We start from the raw sequence: 18,124 nt of genomic DNA, 5'->3' as shown, positions 1-18,124 counted from the left end.
CGGTGGATAGAAGAGAAACAGTGTGTGATAATACTGAAAGTTTTCTCTTTCCTCACCCTGAGCTTCTCTCCTTTCATTTCTCTAGTAGTCAGTCATGTGTATCAGATAATTGAGACTCGCAGTCCCTGTGAGATAGTGGAGAGTGCTAGAAAAAGAAGAAAAATAAATAATATAGAATTCCTTCTGCAGCTTTGTAGAGTCTGCCGTCTGCGGATGCTCGCCGTCATTCATAGTGAATGTGAACATGACCGTGATCTTCATCAGTGAACTTTTTCATCCATTTTGGCTTGGAAACGCCTCTCTCAGCCTGGGCATGAATGCTAAATTTGATGGATTGTTTATTTTAATTTTTATTATGTGCTATTCTTTCTTTTTTTAAAGTGCATGATGTTATTCCATGGGACATGAAACAGCTTCTCATACTATACTTTTTGATCTTTATTTATTTTGAACAGGATATTTCTGATTTCTGCTGCTTTTCTAGAACATTTCAACCAAATGTAATGAAATTTAAAAAGCTAGTTGATTTAAACGTAGTGCATCGCTTGAGTTAAGCAGTGTAAGATGTTGCTGTAAAGTCAGTTGACATTTGTGCTGTATTTCTCATAATTTTTTCAGCATCAATTTTCAGTTCATTCAAGGTTTTACAAGAAAGCACCAGTTCATTTACATAATGTTAAACAACTGCTGAAAGATTTTATTCGGAGTTAAATAGTCAATCAGGTCATGAATTATTTCTTTTAGCAGTTTGTCATTTGAATATGTGTGGTTTCCATTGTAAAGAGTAGCATGAATCATTGAGACTTTGTGAATCGTTTTAAATGACTCTCTAAATATATTCATTTGATTGTGAATTCATTTGATTGTGAATTTACAGCGATTGTCTTTTTTCTGCAGAGAACGTGTAGCTTTGGAGGATTCGACCTGTCTAATCGTTCTCTCCATGTGGTCAACACGACCGAGCCTAGCGTGAGTACTAGGGCTGTCAAACGATTAAAATATTTAATCGCGATTAATCACATTAATGTCATAGTTAACTCACGATTAATTGCATATTTTTATCTATTCTAAATGTCTCTTGATTTTCTTTTTGTCCCATTAATTTTTTCTCATTTTAATGCTCTTATCAACATGGAAAAGTGGATCGGTTGCTTTGTGCAAATGTTTTTTATTGAAAACAACATATACTGTGTTCAATTTCACACTAACATTCTCACTTGGAGCAAATAATCTCTCACACAATGTGACTCTGTCCATCAATAAAAGGGTGAAAGAAATACTGACGAGGTGACGTTACTGATGTTGACGAGTGGACGTAGAAACGCATCAGCGGTGTGTGTGTGTGTGTGTGTGTGCTTGACCATCAAGTGGTGTTTAGACTGGACGATGATAGCTCAGTTCACAACGACACACACACAGATCACTTTGGTCTTGTCAATTGAACCATTTGGCAACTTTTTAAAAGTAAACTTTACATTCAGAATCTTATTGGCCTCCATTTCGTCGTCTCGCGCTCATCATTCATCCACTCAAAACGTAACGTTAAAGGGGTCGCACACCGGACGAGAAGCGCAGCGCCTCGTATTTAAAATTCGAACACATTATTGTCTATGAGTGTACACACACCGGCGGCGCCATTCTGCGTTTTTATTGCTGGCCATAAACTGAGAAAGTGCGCGTCCGATGTGCGATACGAGTTGTGCTAGACGCGGCTCGGCGCTGCGCTTCTCGTCCCAAACCAGTGTGTGCGGCGCGCCTGTTGTTTTGTGTCTGGTCTAGCTAGATCCGGTGTGGTGTTGTAGTTTTAATAACGTTACTCGTTGTTGCAAAAGCATGTGAAAAAAAATGGCTAGTCGTTAATCTCGCGATAACATTTTTACGCCGTTATAATGGGTTTGCGTTAACGCCATTAATAACGCATTTAACGGACAGCCCTACACATACTTTTCCTTTCTCTTCTTCATGGTCTCCACTCTTATATGCAGCTGCGTTGTTTGTGATTCAGTTGTGTTGATCAGCTGGCTTTCAGTGTGCTTATAATCTCTCTCTCTCTCTCTCTCTCTCTCTCTCTCTCTCTCTCTCTCTCTCTCTCTCTCATAAGGAGCAGGAGGCTTTATACAGGGATGCTGTGAAATCTCCCACCACATCCCGCATCTCTCTAGGGAAGAAAGTCAAGTCTGTCAAAGAGACTATGAGGAAACGCATGTCCAAGAAATACGCCGGGTCTCTCTCTGAACAGGTACACACACCGCTTGCTTTGACCGTGCGGAGTTATGTGCTAAAGAGCAGGCTTGTTCAGACATGAGACCCTGTCTTTACTCCAGGGGAAGTAGCACATGTGTGCCCCACTTTCTGTTGCAAACTAGGGTCAAACATCCCTTTATGTAGCCTGGAGCCTGATACAAGCTCATCCAATTTAATACACACTAACTCCCGGTCAGTGTTGAGTACACACTCACTGTCTGTATTCACATGGGCAAAGTGTTCACATGACTCGTTTCATCTCAGTTTTAGCATGTTTATTCTAGATCTGTGTGTTAGTCATTGTTGAGCTCATTTCATGGGAGATTTTCATGTCTACACAGCACATTTGTTCTTCATATCTTGCTACCGGTGATCATATATTATGTTGTAGTCCCACCTAGTGGTGACGTAGAGGAATTGCTGTTGCACTAAAGAATGATCTTACAGCAGTGCAGCAAATGTGTATTTTGTGAGCTTTATATTATGTCCATGATCTGCTTTCATAAATAATGATACACTTTAATTTCTCTCTGTATAGTCCAGTACAGATGGGACACCCAGTTGTCCTCAGTCTCCTCAGCCAGACACAGACTCTCTAGAGAAGCCCAAACTCAAGGCCGGAGGGTCCGTGGAGAGTCTCCGCAGCTCGCTCAGTGGACAGAGCTCCATGAGTAAGTGTGCTTTTTGTTATTTGCTAAGGCAAGCATCACTATTGCTTAGGGCTGCACGATTAATCGGATTTTAATCGTGATAACGATATCTGCCTCTCTCGATTTAATTTTAAATAATCGTCGCGATATTTGCCTACTCATTATTTATCCTGAAAACGCCTTTTTTTGTTGTGGACATTTGCGTCAAGTCAACACTAGCGTTGATGTTTGCGGTTGCCAGATGTAAATTGCTCAAATCCCCCAAAAAGAGCTTTTCTCTTACATGTTCTGCCTGGTGTTTTACTTAATCTGTGTAATCTGGCAACCCTGCGCACGCTCGCTCTACACTGAGAAAAAAGCACTGATGATCTGAACAAACATGCGCTGGAGTTTAGCGATATTCTGAGAAATGTGAAATTGTCTGTTACTTCCCAAACCACTTGTGCTGTTTGTGTGACTAAATCTGCCAATCAAACCTTCAGCGATTTATTTGGGAAAAATCCACCTTATTGTTTGGGATTATGCTTGCAGAATTAAATTAACAATGATTTGGAATTATTGGAAATAATGAGTTCTATCTTCTGAAGTTTAAGGTTTTACCAGTTTTCCTGATGTGAAGTTGAAAATGACAGCCACTGGCAGTTTTCAGTGTCTATCAACAAGTAGGCTATCGTTCTTTGCATTATGAATTTGCTGAGCGATCTGGTTCTGGAGTTTGTCTAATTTTCAACCGTATTGTCGCTTGTGACAGATCGAAGATCGAATGTAAAGACACATCACAAAGCGCTCATCAAAAACATGCATTTGTTATTGACTTGTCGTTACACGGCCGTTACATTACCACTTTTGATAGCTATGCAATTTATAGCCTATACAAGTCTCTTCTCTTTCTCTGTAATTCCTCAAATGAGAAAAATCGTGATTATCAGTTTAACCATTATCGTGCAGCCCTACTTTTGCTCATACTTTCTTTTACGCTAATTTATAAGTGTAATTTGGCGGCGTAATTTTTAATCAAAATGTCGTAACTCGATGTTCTGGTGAAAACTATAGACTTCTCTCTGGTGTCGGATTTCTCCAATCATTTAGTCCCACCAATCGACTGCATTCTGATCTGCCTCTGTCCAGTTCACAACCGATGGACAGAACCAAGTCCCTGCCTACATTTGTCCTCTTTTCGATAATCTGTCTATTTCATTGCAACTTTTAATTTGTGCTACTGACATGAATGATACCTCAAATCATGCAGTGGTCTGACTGATGCTTGCATTGGTCCTCTTAAGGTGGACAGACCGTGAGCACCACAGACTCATCCGCCAGCAACAGAGAGAGTGTGAGGAGTGAGGATGGTGATGACGAAGAGCCGCCGTACAGAGGCCCGTTCTGCGGCAGAGCAAGAGTTCACACTGACTTCACACCGAGTCCGTATGATACAGACTCACTCAAGCTCAAGGTACTGAACACACACAGGATACTCATTATTTTAAAATTATGTTTTAGACCTTTACAAAACACCGTGATTAGACATGAAATGGTCCAACTTATTATATATTTTTATTTAGATGGGACAGTGCATATTAATGAACGTACAATCGAAATTGACGTAAATACGCTGGATTTAGCACAATGCTAATTTCCATCCGTAGTCCCAGACATACAAAAAAACACAAACAAACAACATGCATAACAACTAATAAACGTATAGAGCTAAAAAACATTAAAAGTACTATACTATATAAAATACTAAATGGCTACTTAGTAAATAAATAAATATTGATATGAGTTTAAATCATTTTAATTATATGAGTAGTAAGATGCTTTAGGGTGATACGAGACATTAAAACTACTATGGTTATTTTTATTTCATTTTGGAAATTTGTTTTTAGTTTCAGGCTTAATTATTTTAGTATTTTTCTTTTAGTGCTTTTTTTTCTACTTTTATTTATTGGAGCTCACTCGATTTCTCTGTTTTTCTGTTAAGAGAGGAGACGTGATTGATATCATCAGTAAGCCACCCATGGGCACCTGGATGGGTCTGCTCAATAACAAGGTGGGCACGTTTAAGTTCATCTATGTGGATGTGCTGGCTGAAGAAGTGGAGAAGCCCAAGCGAGCGGTCCGGAGGAGGAGGAAGGGCCGGCCGCCCAAACCCAGCTCTGTTGAGGAGCTACTGGAGAGAATCAACATGAAGGTGAGAAAAAGACCACACTAGGGCTGCTACAACGAATCGATAAAAATCGATTATTAAAATAGTTGGCAACGAATTTCATTATCGATTCATTGTGTCGCGCGACGCGGAGATGTTTGAGTATATAACATTTTTTTAGTTGAGCGTGGAGCAGAGCTATGAGGCGCCGGACTGGTGCGACTCGAGCGACAGTGCGCGCAGAGACCGAGTGTGTCTGCGCGAGAGAGACCGAGTGTGTCTGCGCCTGAGTGTGTCTGCGTGCGAGAGAGAACGAGTGTGTCTGCGCGCGAGAGAGACCGAGTGTGTCTGCGCCTGAGTGTGTCTGTGTGCGAGCGACAGTGCGCGCAGAGACCGAGTGTGTCCGAGCATTTGTAAATTGGTACATAGTAATATATAATTACTATATAAGAGGCAAGGAAGTTTGATAAATGGACAACAATATATATATATATATATATATATATATATATAAAAAATTTAATTAATATATAATATATAAAAAATATAATTAATATATAAAAAAATATATTATTTTTTATTGTATTTTTATCCGATTAATAAAACAAATTGACAGATTAATCGATTATTAAAATAATCGATGAACCGGAAAATAATCGGCAGATTAATCGATTATTAAAATAATCGATTAAGCGGGAAAACAATCGACAGATTAATCGATTATTAAAATAATCGATTAAGAGGAAAAACAATCAGCAGATTAATCGATCATTAAAATAATCGTTTAAATAAAAAACGCGCGACAGATTAATCAATATTAAAATAATCAACTAGACGAAAAATAATCGATAGATTAATCGATTATCAAAACAATCGATTAAGCGGGAAAACAATCGACAGATTAATCAATTATTAAAATAATCGTCTAACCGAAAAAAGTATCGACAGAATAATCGATTATTAAAATAATTGATAGTTGCTCTACATCTTTAAATTTTGACTGGCATATCTATAATCCTCTAACATAAATATGAGTGTGTGGGGAGAGATGAGAAAATAATAACGTGGATGTTGTTGGTGTAACTATGAGAATGTGGGATCAGGTCATTTCCCTGCCATTTAAAAAGTGTATTTAAACACAGAGACATACACACCCTTCAGACCTCCCACAAGCATTATTACATCTCTCAATAACATCACATTACGGACCTTACGGCCACACACAATAGACACCAGGACACATTTAAAGCCTCATTGTGTTGTTCTCAGTGTGTTATGGACTATAATGATGATAGTTGGCTGTCACAATAGAGCTGGAAACATTCCCACACATAAATAGTTGAACCGCTAGGGTGGAGTGGGGTATTTTTAGCTGGAGGGGTCCTACATAGTGCTACTTCTCTACAGGGTGTGTAATCTGTGTATGTGTGTGTGTGTGTATTTTAGGAGCACATGCCCACGTTCCTATTTAATGGCTATGAAGACCTGGACACGTTTAAGTTACTGGAGGAAGAAGATCTAGATGAGCTCAACATTAAAGACCCTCAACATCGCGCCGTACTGATGACCGCTGTAGAGCTACTGCAGGATTATGACAGTGAGTACACACACACACACACGCATACGCACACGCATACGCACACACGCACACACACACACACACACTCACACACGCTTGCACACACGCATACGCACACACGCATACGCACACACGCATACGCACACACGCATACACACACACACACACGCACGCATACACACACACGCATACGCACACACGCATACGCACACACGCATACGCACACACGCATACGCACACACGCATACGCACACACGCATACGCACACACGCATACGCAAACACGCATATGCATACGCACACACACACGCATACGCACACATGCATACGCGCACACACACAGACACACACACGCATACGCGCACACGCATAAGCACATACCCACACACACACACATGCATACGCATACTCGCACACTCACACACACACACTCTCTCACACACACACTCTTACACTCACACATACACACACTCTTACACTCACACACACACACACACACACACACTCTCTCTCTCTCTCTCTCTCTCTCTCTCTCTCTCTCTCTCTCACACACACACACACGCACTCTCTTTTTTTGCGGTTTTAGAGTCCACCAGGTTTTGAAAATATATGTTTTATATAAAATATGAATAATTTAATTTTTAACGTTGTACATTTTCATAAACTCAAACTTCTATAACTTTTTTTCTGTTTAACTTTCTTCATTTTTTTTCACTTCTACAAAAATCTGCCGCCTTCTTTAAAACAAGACCAATCTTACATATATATTCCAAAGCGTTCCTGAATTACAACCATTCAAGTTCGGAATGTGCATTTTCATGTCTATTAAAAAAAAGGGGGGGTTGATAAGGGGTTAATCAGATGACTGGACCATCCACTTTTTCTCTTGTTTATTTAAAAAAAAGTAAGTGTATGCATTTCCTAACTTTGTGTGTGTGTGCTCTAGGCAGCAGTGATCCGGAGCGCAGCGCCCTCTCTGGCTCTCAGGAGAAACTGCTCTGTGAGGGACGCGGCCTCATGGCGGACTCCCCGCGGGACTCTGGCTGCTACGAAAGCAACGAAAACCTAGAGAATGGTAACCAGGCGCTTGTCTAGCATCTCCATACCGACCGCATCACCATGTGTAGCAAAGCCATGATCATCCTCTCGCCTCTGCCATGACTCCGTGTCCTAACAGCCAATGAGAACCTGTCATCACATCTGGATTTAACCCAAGCCTGTCTGTCTGTCCTGTTCTCTTTCTGCTGCTCTTTTCCAGAGGCGCTCTATCATCATCCCTTTCTTTTAACTCTTATCCAGCCTACACAGACTTCTGCTATCGCTTGCTTCCATTCTGTTAGAAATCAACATTTCCAAAAGCAGCTCTTGCCATCGCTAACTAATCACGATACATCCGCCGCGTCCGAGAAATCTAAAGAGAGGCCGACAGAAACTCACACGAGGCTTGTGCTCGCCGCAGGACTTCTTGAGCATGTTCTCCACGCCAGAACCAACTCAGACTCATTTCAAACTCTATTAAACATCTCTTTGCCATTTCAAGAAATATCACTCCATGTGTGTGTGTGGTGTTTGGTGTGGTCATATTGCACAAGTTCTTATGTGCCTAAAAAAAAAGAAAAGACTTTATAAATGCAAAATATTGTGGCTGCATATGGATGGAAGCTGTTATTTTATGTAGATTGTGTAAAAGTTGGTGCTAACCTACTAAGTCTATTTTTAGAGGATTTTATGTACGTGAGAGGACCGTTTCTCATTCTGTATTTCCAAAGAAATTCAGTGTTTAAGGGTCTCACTCTTCTATTGCCTTTTTAACCTTCTACTGGCACCTAAAAACACTGACTGATCCCTCCTCCTGTTGTGTATGTCAAGTGTATGAGTCTGCGTGTGTGTGTGTGTGTGTGGAGCCAAGTCTAGTGTTTAGAACGGATCAGAAAATATGTGCAATTTGCCAATGTGGAAAATAAATCCATTCTTTGATCTCTAGCGTTCTGGTCTGCTTGCTTTTTTTCATCTTTTCACCTCCTGACATTATCTTTTCCATTTATTTCTTAGCAGTAGAGCTTATTATATTCAATATTGGAGCATGTGCTGCTTTGTCACCTTCAGTTTTTTGAGTCATTGGTTCTGTTAAAGTATGACTAATGGCCCAGGGGAAGAAAAAAAATTCTCTCATTTCCAGATTCTTTGCATCATTTCTCAACCATTCTCAATCACATCATTTGTTTGTTTTTGTTTTTTTACATTTATCTCTAAGGTCCCTGTATATAAATGCTCATTTATAATTTTATTTATTATATATTATTATTTTAATATACAAAGTGTTGTGCCTCTGGGAATCTTAAATAGCTTGACTGTCACTAACTCATTACTCAGCAAGTATTCTTGATGTGGAAAATTGACAGAAAAGAATCTGAATTAGTGTTTTTTGTATCACTTAATGTCTTACCACTCACATTTAACACTCCCCTAATCTTTAACTTCAAACCAAGCCTTACAGAATCACTAAACACTGAACTGTGAATTGAGTTAAGCCTCTGGGTACCGGCTAAACAATGTTAGCACTAACCTGTTTAGTTTACATTTGTACTTTCTCATACCTTTACTTCTGTTATAGATATACTTGTTCTGTTCTTCTTGCATGTTAAAAGGGTAGTTCGCCAAATAATGAAAATGTCATAATTTACTCACCCTCTTTGCTCTAAGACTAAAACAGTGAGACATTAAAAAAAATATTTAATTTAATGTTTCACGTAAGTTATACAGTTTTGGAACAACATGTCAAGTCAATTTAACTTTAATTGAGTGACTTTTATGTTAACAAAATTCAAAAATTGAACCCTTTAACTGGTGCCGTACCCTTAAAAGTACACGTGTACCTGATGAACTCCTAAAGTGTGCATTTTAGTACCACTATTTGCTTATATTAATAATAGCCATCCTTTAGGGGTAGATAAGATACCTTGGTGCAATTTTTTGCATTTTATTTTCTGACAGCATACATTTCAGATTGTAGTAGTTTGGTTTTAATTATGATAATACTCATTAATGCATGAACCAAACCAATAATAGTGTGCATTATTGGTTTGGCTGATGCATCAATGAAAAAGTGGAAGAGCTATACTCACACACAACAAATTGCTACAATACTATCTCTTCCTTTTCATCATTTTTATGACTTCAGGGTTATTCTTGCCTCCCCATGAGGTACCTTCTGAAGCCTTTGAGAAATTGTATGTGATTTTACTTAATTTATGTGAAAGCACGAATCTCTGTTTCAGGTAAGAGCCGCAAGTCGTCGCACCACAGCCGCGGTTCGTCTGGATTTGATTGTGGGGGTGTAAAGTCTACAGACTATCCCACTCTTCCCATGACTCACTCCACCGAAGCCCTTCAGCAGCAGGCCAAGAAGGAACGCAAGTTCCCGAAGACCTTTCTGCCCCGGCCCATGAAGAGCTTCAACCTGCGAAGCCTCGGCCTCAAGAAGGCCTCCAAAGCAGTGCAAACCTCCCGCATACCGGTCAGCCGAAGCTGTGAGGAGTTGGACGGCTCCCAGGAGACCCCCGAGTCTTGGAAGCGCTCTCATTCTCTGGGGGATATACACTGGGAGCAGGCCTTCGATCAGAGGAAGGATCAGTGTGGCGGTGCGGATAAAAAATATACAGATCCTGTAGAATCAAAACGGGGCCAGAGGTGTGTTGGAAGAGAGACCGGCTCGCTGCAGAGACCTATGGTTCCCACACAGCTTCCTCTCAGCCTGGTCAGTCAATTCCCTGCTGGTCAGATTGCAAACCGTCAACCTATCTCCGCCCCGACTAGCCCGGCTCCACGGACTCACGCTAAAAAGCCACCTGTCCCACCTCCTGTGCCTGCTAAAAAGTCCAAAGAACGTCTGCCAAATGGTCTGCGCCACCCTCCACTGGTGCTTTCTGGTTCGGTGCCAAATACCCCAACCCTACCCCCAAAACCCATATACACCCCAACTACTCCCTCCGCGACTTCTCCAGTATCACCGGGTGAACCTCCCGCTGCTCTGAGTCCGGCCTGGCTGTCTGACCTGCCCGAATCCGCGTGTCGTCAGATCCACGGTGCCAAAGTCGCCCTCAGCAGGAAGATCTCTCACGGCAAAATGGTTGACCTCGAGACTCTGCTGGACGACAGGATGCGCTCGGAAGGGATTGACCTCACTGAAGAGCCATACTCCGATAAAGTAAGTAATGCTGTGTTCACTTTTCGAAATCTTAAAATGCCAAATGGGACACCGTATGACAGGGTTCCTCAAATCCTTTCCTGGAAGGCAAAGAAGAATATCTCTAATTTAGCTCAAATTATCAAACGGTTAGTTCCAATCCTTGATTCTGATTGGTCAATAGCTGTGTTCTATTCACGATAAAACACGGCTATGACCGCTTCACCCAACGGTTCTATGTATCACTACACAACACCCCTAGCAACCGCTCTTAGCAACGCAAACACATGTTTGATCTCATCGATATTGTTCATTGAAGCTTTAGTAGAGTATTGTGAGAGATCGAGTGAGCGAGTGTACCTGCATTTACAGTAGATAGGATTTTCCTTCAGGTCAGTCTTATATATTCATAATAAATCCGTTTGAATGTCCGCTGCGATATCTTGTCCTTTTAACAGTTAAGGGGTTTCCCCGAGCCCATAGTCATCTGTCAGCGTCTTCCTTCTCCGTGATCACAAGTTTGAGTCCTTTCAATGTAAAAGTCTTCTCTACTGACTGACTCGCTCATAAACAGTCTTTGCCGCCATCTATTGGTGAAATAATGTATGTCAGGGACTATTTTTTCCAGCGGAAGGAAGGCTTTTAGTGATTTTACTTCATGAAAGTTGTGTAGATACATATTTTTCGGCTTTAATAGTTGTATTGTGTGGTAAACGTAGAAGTATCACGGAGAAGGAAGACGCAACTGACGGATGACTATGGGCACGGGAAAACTCTTAACTGTTAAAAGGACAAGATATCGCAGCGGACATTCAAACGGATTTATTATGAATATATAGGATTGACCTGAAGGAAAATGCTATATCTACTGTAAATGCAGGTACACTCGCTTACTCGATCTCTCACAATAATCTACTATAGCTTCAATGAACAATATCGATGAGAGGGGGTTACTCCGCTTCGCATCGTGCCTAACAACGCCCTTCAGCCGTGACTTATTCACGATACAGCATTGCCTCGAGTACCTTATTGCTTACGAACACCTGTTATTTTCTAGTAACTCTGAAGACCTTGATTGGCTTGCTCAGATGTCTATGATTGTGCTTGGCGCTAAACTCTTCAAGACCGTGAAGAACTCTATAGGGATTTGAGGAACCCGGCTTATGGACTTCATGTTCAAATGACCGCAAGTTTTTATAAACTGCGTCATATGGAGGAAATGGTGGCACTATAGCAGTTTAGCAGTCTAAACAGAAGCACAATGATTATCAGTTGGGGGCTTAACCATGCCACTGTCCCTGGAAAGTCATGGCCGGTTTATTTTTTCCTTCCATTTACTGCTGGAAGTTCTTTTGCAGTGTCAAGAGAAACGGAAAGAAGCATACTTTTTAATCAGTGCTAATCCAAACACTAATTTCCACTCATTAACTTTCATACAAGACATCCGTATAGGACCTATAGGTCTCTGTACAATTAATTGTCCTCTTTTTCTTTAGCTATTTTTAATTGCTAAAAATGCATGAAAGATCACGTATGTGCATTATAGCTCGCTGACACATCACTAATGCTGAATCTATTATTATTTTCTTTATATTTAAAACATTTTCAGACCTTTTTTTCTAAAAAAATTGAATGGATGCTATCTTTTGAACTCTTGGCATGAAAACAAACTGAGGTTTCTACCATTCTTTCATGATTTTTCATGTTCATCACTATTTCAAAATAAAGGTCTGAACACGCCTTAGGAGTATGACAATATTCTTGTTGCAAATTGATCAATTACGGCTCCTCTGTAATGTATTTTGAAAATCAGTCACCAAATATGCAAACTAGAGATTGTAAGCTTTCAAATAATATATAGTTTGTCAAGATTAGTTTAGGTTTAGTATAGGATATTACTGTTTTAAATATGTAATGCCAATAAAGTCCTTTCAGTCATGCCAGCAATAGCAGTGGAAGGATTGGAAGACTAGCTTTTTGTGTAATTTATAAGCAGGGAGTTTAGTATTCATAGAACATCTCAAATCAGGGACATATTCTTGTGTCCTTGGTGTCCACTGCAGGTTATCACGAACAGAAAGGTGAATAAGAGGTGAAAAATGTCCCCTTTCTAAAATAAAAACACTGGATTAGCTTGAGGTTTCAGACCGCAGACTGCCTGGAGTTTTAGTGCTTTTTATTGGCATCCAATCCAATTATGCCTGGACCCACAGCCTATCGGATGTATCCCATATCGGGCACAAGAAATAGTTTGAATATCTTTGAGTAGATTTAAAATGAATCCCTCAGTTAACAAGATGCTTATACGTTAAAGCTGAAGTGTGTAATATAAAGTATATACATTCTCCTCTCGCAGCTTGTTTGCTGTTCATCGTTTGATTTCCCGGAGGAGCGTTAACACTCTGGCTTTCGTGTGCTATCAAAACATTGGATTGTTGATTAGTTCACAAAGAATATTTCCATTATTGAGATTGACTAGAATTAAAACACTGATTGGTTTGCAATATTATAAAGCCACACTGTTAATTTTAGAGAAGCAAGATGGTCATTTGGCATGCTAACAAAGACGTCCTGAGAAGGATTAAAGCATTAGTTCACTTTAAAAAAAACTTTTGCTGATAATTTACTCACCCCGATGTCATCCAAGATGTCCATGTCTTTCTTTCTTCAGTCGAAAAGAAATGAAGGTTTTTGATGAACACATTTCTCCATATAATGGACGTCAATGGGCCCCAAACGGTTCCAGGTCCAGATGACAGTGTCAGCGCCGCTTCAACGGGCTTTAAACGACACCAGACGATGAATACGGGTCTTATCTAGCGAAACCATCGTCATTTCACAAATAAATAAAAAAGTTTAAGTTTTATAAGCACAAATGCTCGCCTTGCTCGGTTCTGTGATGCGCGTTCGTGACGTCACGTAATACGCAGTTACGTTGAAAAGGTCACGCTTCTATGAAAAGAAAAAAAATTCTTTCCTGACGAAAATTTTCTTTTAGGCTTTTTAATATTCCAACACCAGGATACGCACACGAGATGGGCATTTTAAATGATAAACTGACACAAAGACATTTGAATATGTGTGTATGGTCCTCCTTCCGCACATCTGTAAACACTGACTCGTCAAGCGTGACCTTTTCAGCGTAACTGCGTATTACGTGACGTCACGAACGCGCATCACAGAACAGAGCAAGGCGAGCGCTTGTGCTTATAAAACTTAAACTTTTTTATTTATTTTTGAAATGACGATGGTTTCGCTAGATAAGACCCGTATTCATCGTCTGGTGTCGTTTAAAGCCCGTTGAAGCGGCGCTGACACTTTGGGGCCCATTGAACCGTTTGGGGCCCATTGACGTCCATTATATGGAGAAATGTTTTCATCAAAAACCTTCATTTCTTTTCCACTGAAGAAAGAAAGACATGGACATCTTGGATGACATCGGGGTGAGTAAATTCTCAGCAAAAGCTTTTTTTAAAGTGAACTAATCCTTAAGCTGGATCTGTAGCGCCACACAGGGTGATGTTCGCTTAAAAGCGCTGAATCTCACATTAAACAAACAATTTAGTCTCGCTCTCCTTGTAATGCTATAATTGCCTCATAAAGTTTGCTTGTTTGTGAGTCAACTTCCATTTCCAAGTATGCTCGGTCTCTACCACCCGTAAAATAAATTAAAAAGCCACATGAAGTGAACTTTATGATCTGATAATTTCTGTTGTTATTCAGAGTCCACAGCCTGAGACGAATGTTGCTCCGCTCACATTAGCTGAGCGCTAATCACAGCTTAGCTTGACTCAATGCAGCGTTGGCAAAGAAAATATTTTGTATGTAGAAAATATCCTCATATTTTGTATATTTTGAAGGACTTGTGTCTCTTAGAGGTTGTAAAGTTTCTAGAGATGATTTCCAGTCGTTTGACCGAGGTGGCGAACTAAGGATAAGGATAAACTTTATTTGTCCCCGAATATTACAATATTACACAACACAACAATATATACACAGCACAACAATGTATAAAAAAATAAAATACAAGATATGTAAAGTGCTACTTCTAGGGTCATCCCATACGGAAATGTAATTTATGTACACATATGAAATATACATATATTAAATATATGCCCATATATAAAACCTATTAGAAAATGGAACAATTGACATATAAAACCAGCCCATATATTTTATGTATGTATAATAGTATTTTTTTATATACATGTCACATATATAATTATCAGTTTTCAAATAGAATTTGTGTAGTATTTGTTTTGTTTTTATGAGCTGGTCAAGAAGAGGTAAAATAATAATAACTAATACATTTTATTTATAAAAGATTCAAAAATGAGATAGAAATTGAAATGAAATGTGGATATATAGACTTGATCTGTAGACTTGAAATAAATAGTTAAATAGTAAATAGTTTGGCATATATAAATGAAACGTATCGGTGACATATATGGTCAAAACATACATTATATAAATAATAATCATATACATCATATTAATATATGTCAATATACTCATTTAATATGGAAAATTTATATATGTTAAAAACATATATCAACATATATGTAGAGATATGTATATATGTGATAGCAATATATTGTCTTATATTTAGCATATATGACGGCGTTACTAGCGATATAGGGACATATATGTCATATAGTACATTTCCGTATGGGATATTCAGCTATTTTATCGAGACCGGAACAAATGAAAGCTTCAGTCTATTATTTTTTACAAATTGGCATTCTCAATCTCTATCCCGATGGCAACGGCTGGTATTCGCTAAAAAGAGGATGTTCAAAGTCAATACTAATACTCGTTTCTTTTCTCATCATTGCCTCTTCTTCAGATAGAGTCTGTATGGGTTCATATTGTTTTATTCCTATGATTTCCATGGCTGTTTTGTGGATATGTGCCAATTTGTTTTTCAATTGAACAGACAAATTTCCAAACCAGACTATAGTTCCATAACGAATAAGACTTTCAAGCGTGGCTCTGTAAAAAACAAGTAAAATGTAAAAACTAACTCCGCTAGATCTTGTTCTGCTGGCTAATGTTCCCCTCTCTCTGTGTTTCTCAGCACGGCCGGTGTGGGATTCCTCAGCTCTTAGTGCAGAGGTACTCGGAGGACTTCCAGCAGCCGGTGAAGGACGTGGCGTCCAGTCTGGATCAGATCAGAGTTAAACATCTCCGTAAGGAGCACCGCATGGCTGTGAGTTACTTCCGCAGACTTATTTAGCACATTCATGCGAGTCAAATTAGATGATACTCTTATTTACTCGACAACATTAGCACCAGTGTTGGGGAAAGTTACTTTTAAAAGTAATGCATTACAATATTGCGTTACTCCATTAAAAAGTAACTAATTGCATTAATTAGTTACTTTTTTAGAAAAGTAATGCGTTACGTTACTTTTGCGTTACTTTTTTTTCCCACCTGGGCTGGGCTTGTCTTTTTATAACACAAAAGTTCTATTTTTGTGCAAATGTAAAGACCCGTTCACACCAAAAGTGAAATAATAATCCTCCGGCTGAAGGACATGTGTACAGTAGAGGAAAGCAGACCTTTAGTTTCTATCTATCTATAGTCATGTTTGCTTATTTAACTGAATCATCGAAGGTCAGAAGCAAGTACATTGGTCAATAAAGGGAGATTAAATGCATAAAAATGTATGTTCTATTTAACATATTCAGTTATTGGAGTTTTGCATAGTATTATGATTCTGCATTTCATTGATTTTATTCATTTTGAGGAATATTGAATATTTTTTTGTGCAAGTGAGATGAGTAAATGCTCACATTTACTCTAGAACTACAATAAACATCATGTTCACACACACACACACACACACACACACACACACACACAACGCCTCTCAACATGAGGACAGGAGAGCTGTCAGTCAATAAATGGGAAAACAAAAATTAACTCAGATATTTTGTTGTAAATTTTAAAAGTAATGTGTTACTTTACTAGTTACTTGAAAAAGTAATCTCAAGTTACTTGTAATGTGTTTCCCTGAACACCGATTAGCTCTGACAATCTGGTCTTTGTGTTTTCTCCATCGCCGCAGATTCCCTCGGGAGGTTTGACTGACATGTGTCGGAAGCCAGCGTCTCCTGTTCATCTGAGCTCTGTGTCTGATTGGCTCGTGTCGATCGGAATGCCCATGTATTCTGGCTCTCTATTGGCTGCAGGCTTTGACACGCTGGGTCGTGTGTCATCCTTAAACGAGACACGAGCGAGGGAAGCTGGCTTGAAGGAGGACCGTCACATACGCATGCTTCTCAGTGAAGCCCAACTAGTCAAAGCCGGCAGCTCAGGACAGTCGTAATACTAACATGAGCTTTTATGAACTAGATTAAAGGATCAAACTCTTCTGCCAGGTGAAGGGACAGACCTGGACAACAGCTGCCGAATTTCCCCCTAATTCTTTCGTCTTATAATCTCAAGCCTTTTGGCATTTACAGAAACAGAAATGACTGATCTGGCTTCCTAGGACTGTTATTGTGGGCCTGTCAACAGATGTTTCCATAGAAACACATAATTTGGGCCTGCCTGTCGAAAGAAAGCACACTTTTTTCTGAAAATGTTTGCTTTTGTATGAATTTAAAGACTGTTTTGAAACCCTTTTTCGGGAAGCGTGAGATTTATTTAGAAAAAAAGGAAAAAAGTGCTTATTAATATCAAGAGTGTGTCACCTGGCCAAAGCAATGTCATTTCATGCAGGTTTTTCTTCATATAATATTACTTTATCTCTCAAAGCATACAGCATATGAACAGATGGGTCAAGTAAAGGGTGTTTCTAAACTTCCCAAAAGCATGATGTTGCCATATGGGGATATTCAGAGCGATGCACATTTTGATTTCAGGCCAATAGTTGGTCACGGTTTTAGCAAGTATGTACTGTGTTTGTACAAATTGTTGCATTTGTTTCTTTCTTCGTGGTTACATGTTAGCATCACTCCTTGTATTACGCTTAATATAATACTTTATATTTAGTGCACATTTAATCTTCCCAGTCTTCTAACACACAATATTCACACAATATGCATCACTGTTGCGGCATATCAAAGTTTATTACTGTATCGATTTATGTCGCCTGTTATCTTGAAAATTATACTCATGCTTATTGTTTACCTCTCATCATCATACTCATCTCTGATGCATCACACAGCTGTCATATTCTTGCTGGAGTGAAACGTGTACAGGTGTTTATTTGTATTGTTCTCATGCCCCGGATTGCCTTGCACTTTGACTGGGGTGTTGAAGACATTTTGAATCTTTTAAAAAAAGCCTCACGCTCTTGAAAGCACACAGTCT

The 18,124-nt window shown here is 39.4% G+C and overlaps 1 protein-coding gene across 11 annotated transcripts in view; it reads left to right on the top strand.

Annotated features, from left to right (window-relative positions):
- sash1a (SAM and SH3 domain containing 1a) overlaps positions 1–18,124 on the top strand; it is a 297,141-nt gene that overhangs the window by 277,259 nt on the left and 1,758 nt on the right. For 7 of the 11 annotated variants that reach the window (XM_079639435.1, XM_079639436.1, XM_079639431.1 and 4 more), the window contains 10 exons: positions 898–969; positions 2,102–2,239; positions 2,783–2,915; positions 4,178–4,347; positions 4,876–5,085; positions 6,487–6,637; positions 7,565–7,693; positions 9,897–10,825; positions 15,882–16,013; positions 16,875–18,124. The exon at positions 16,875–18,124 is cut by the window's right edge and continues 1,758 nt beyond it. In XM_079639435.1, coding sequence (XP_079495561.1) covers positions 898–969; positions 2,102–2,239; positions 2,783–2,915; positions 4,178–4,347; positions 4,876–5,085; positions 6,487–6,637; positions 7,565–7,693; positions 9,897–10,825; positions 15,882–16,013; positions 16,875–17,135 — 2,325 coding nt within the window. In that variant the 3' untranslated portion in view covers positions 17,136–18,124. The remainder of the gene's footprint in view (positions 1–897; positions 970–2,101; positions 2,240–2,782; positions 2,916–4,177; positions 4,348–4,875; positions 5,086–6,486; positions 6,638–7,564; positions 7,694–9,896; positions 10,826–15,881; positions 16,014–16,874) is intronic. The other 4 variants (XM_079639434.1, XM_079639440.1, XM_079639438.1 and 1 more) reach the window with 1 other exon arrangement.

This window comes from Phoxinus phoxinus, assembly GCF_949152265.1.
Source record: "Phoxinus phoxinus genome assembly, chromosome: 16".
Classification (NCBI taxonomy): Eukaryota; Metazoa; Chordata; class Actinopteri; order Cypriniformes; family Leuciscidae; genus Phoxinus; species Phoxinus phoxinus.
The sequence above is the reverse complement of the archived record's forward strand: the minus strand, read 5'-3'. Positions and strand labels throughout refer to the sequence as shown.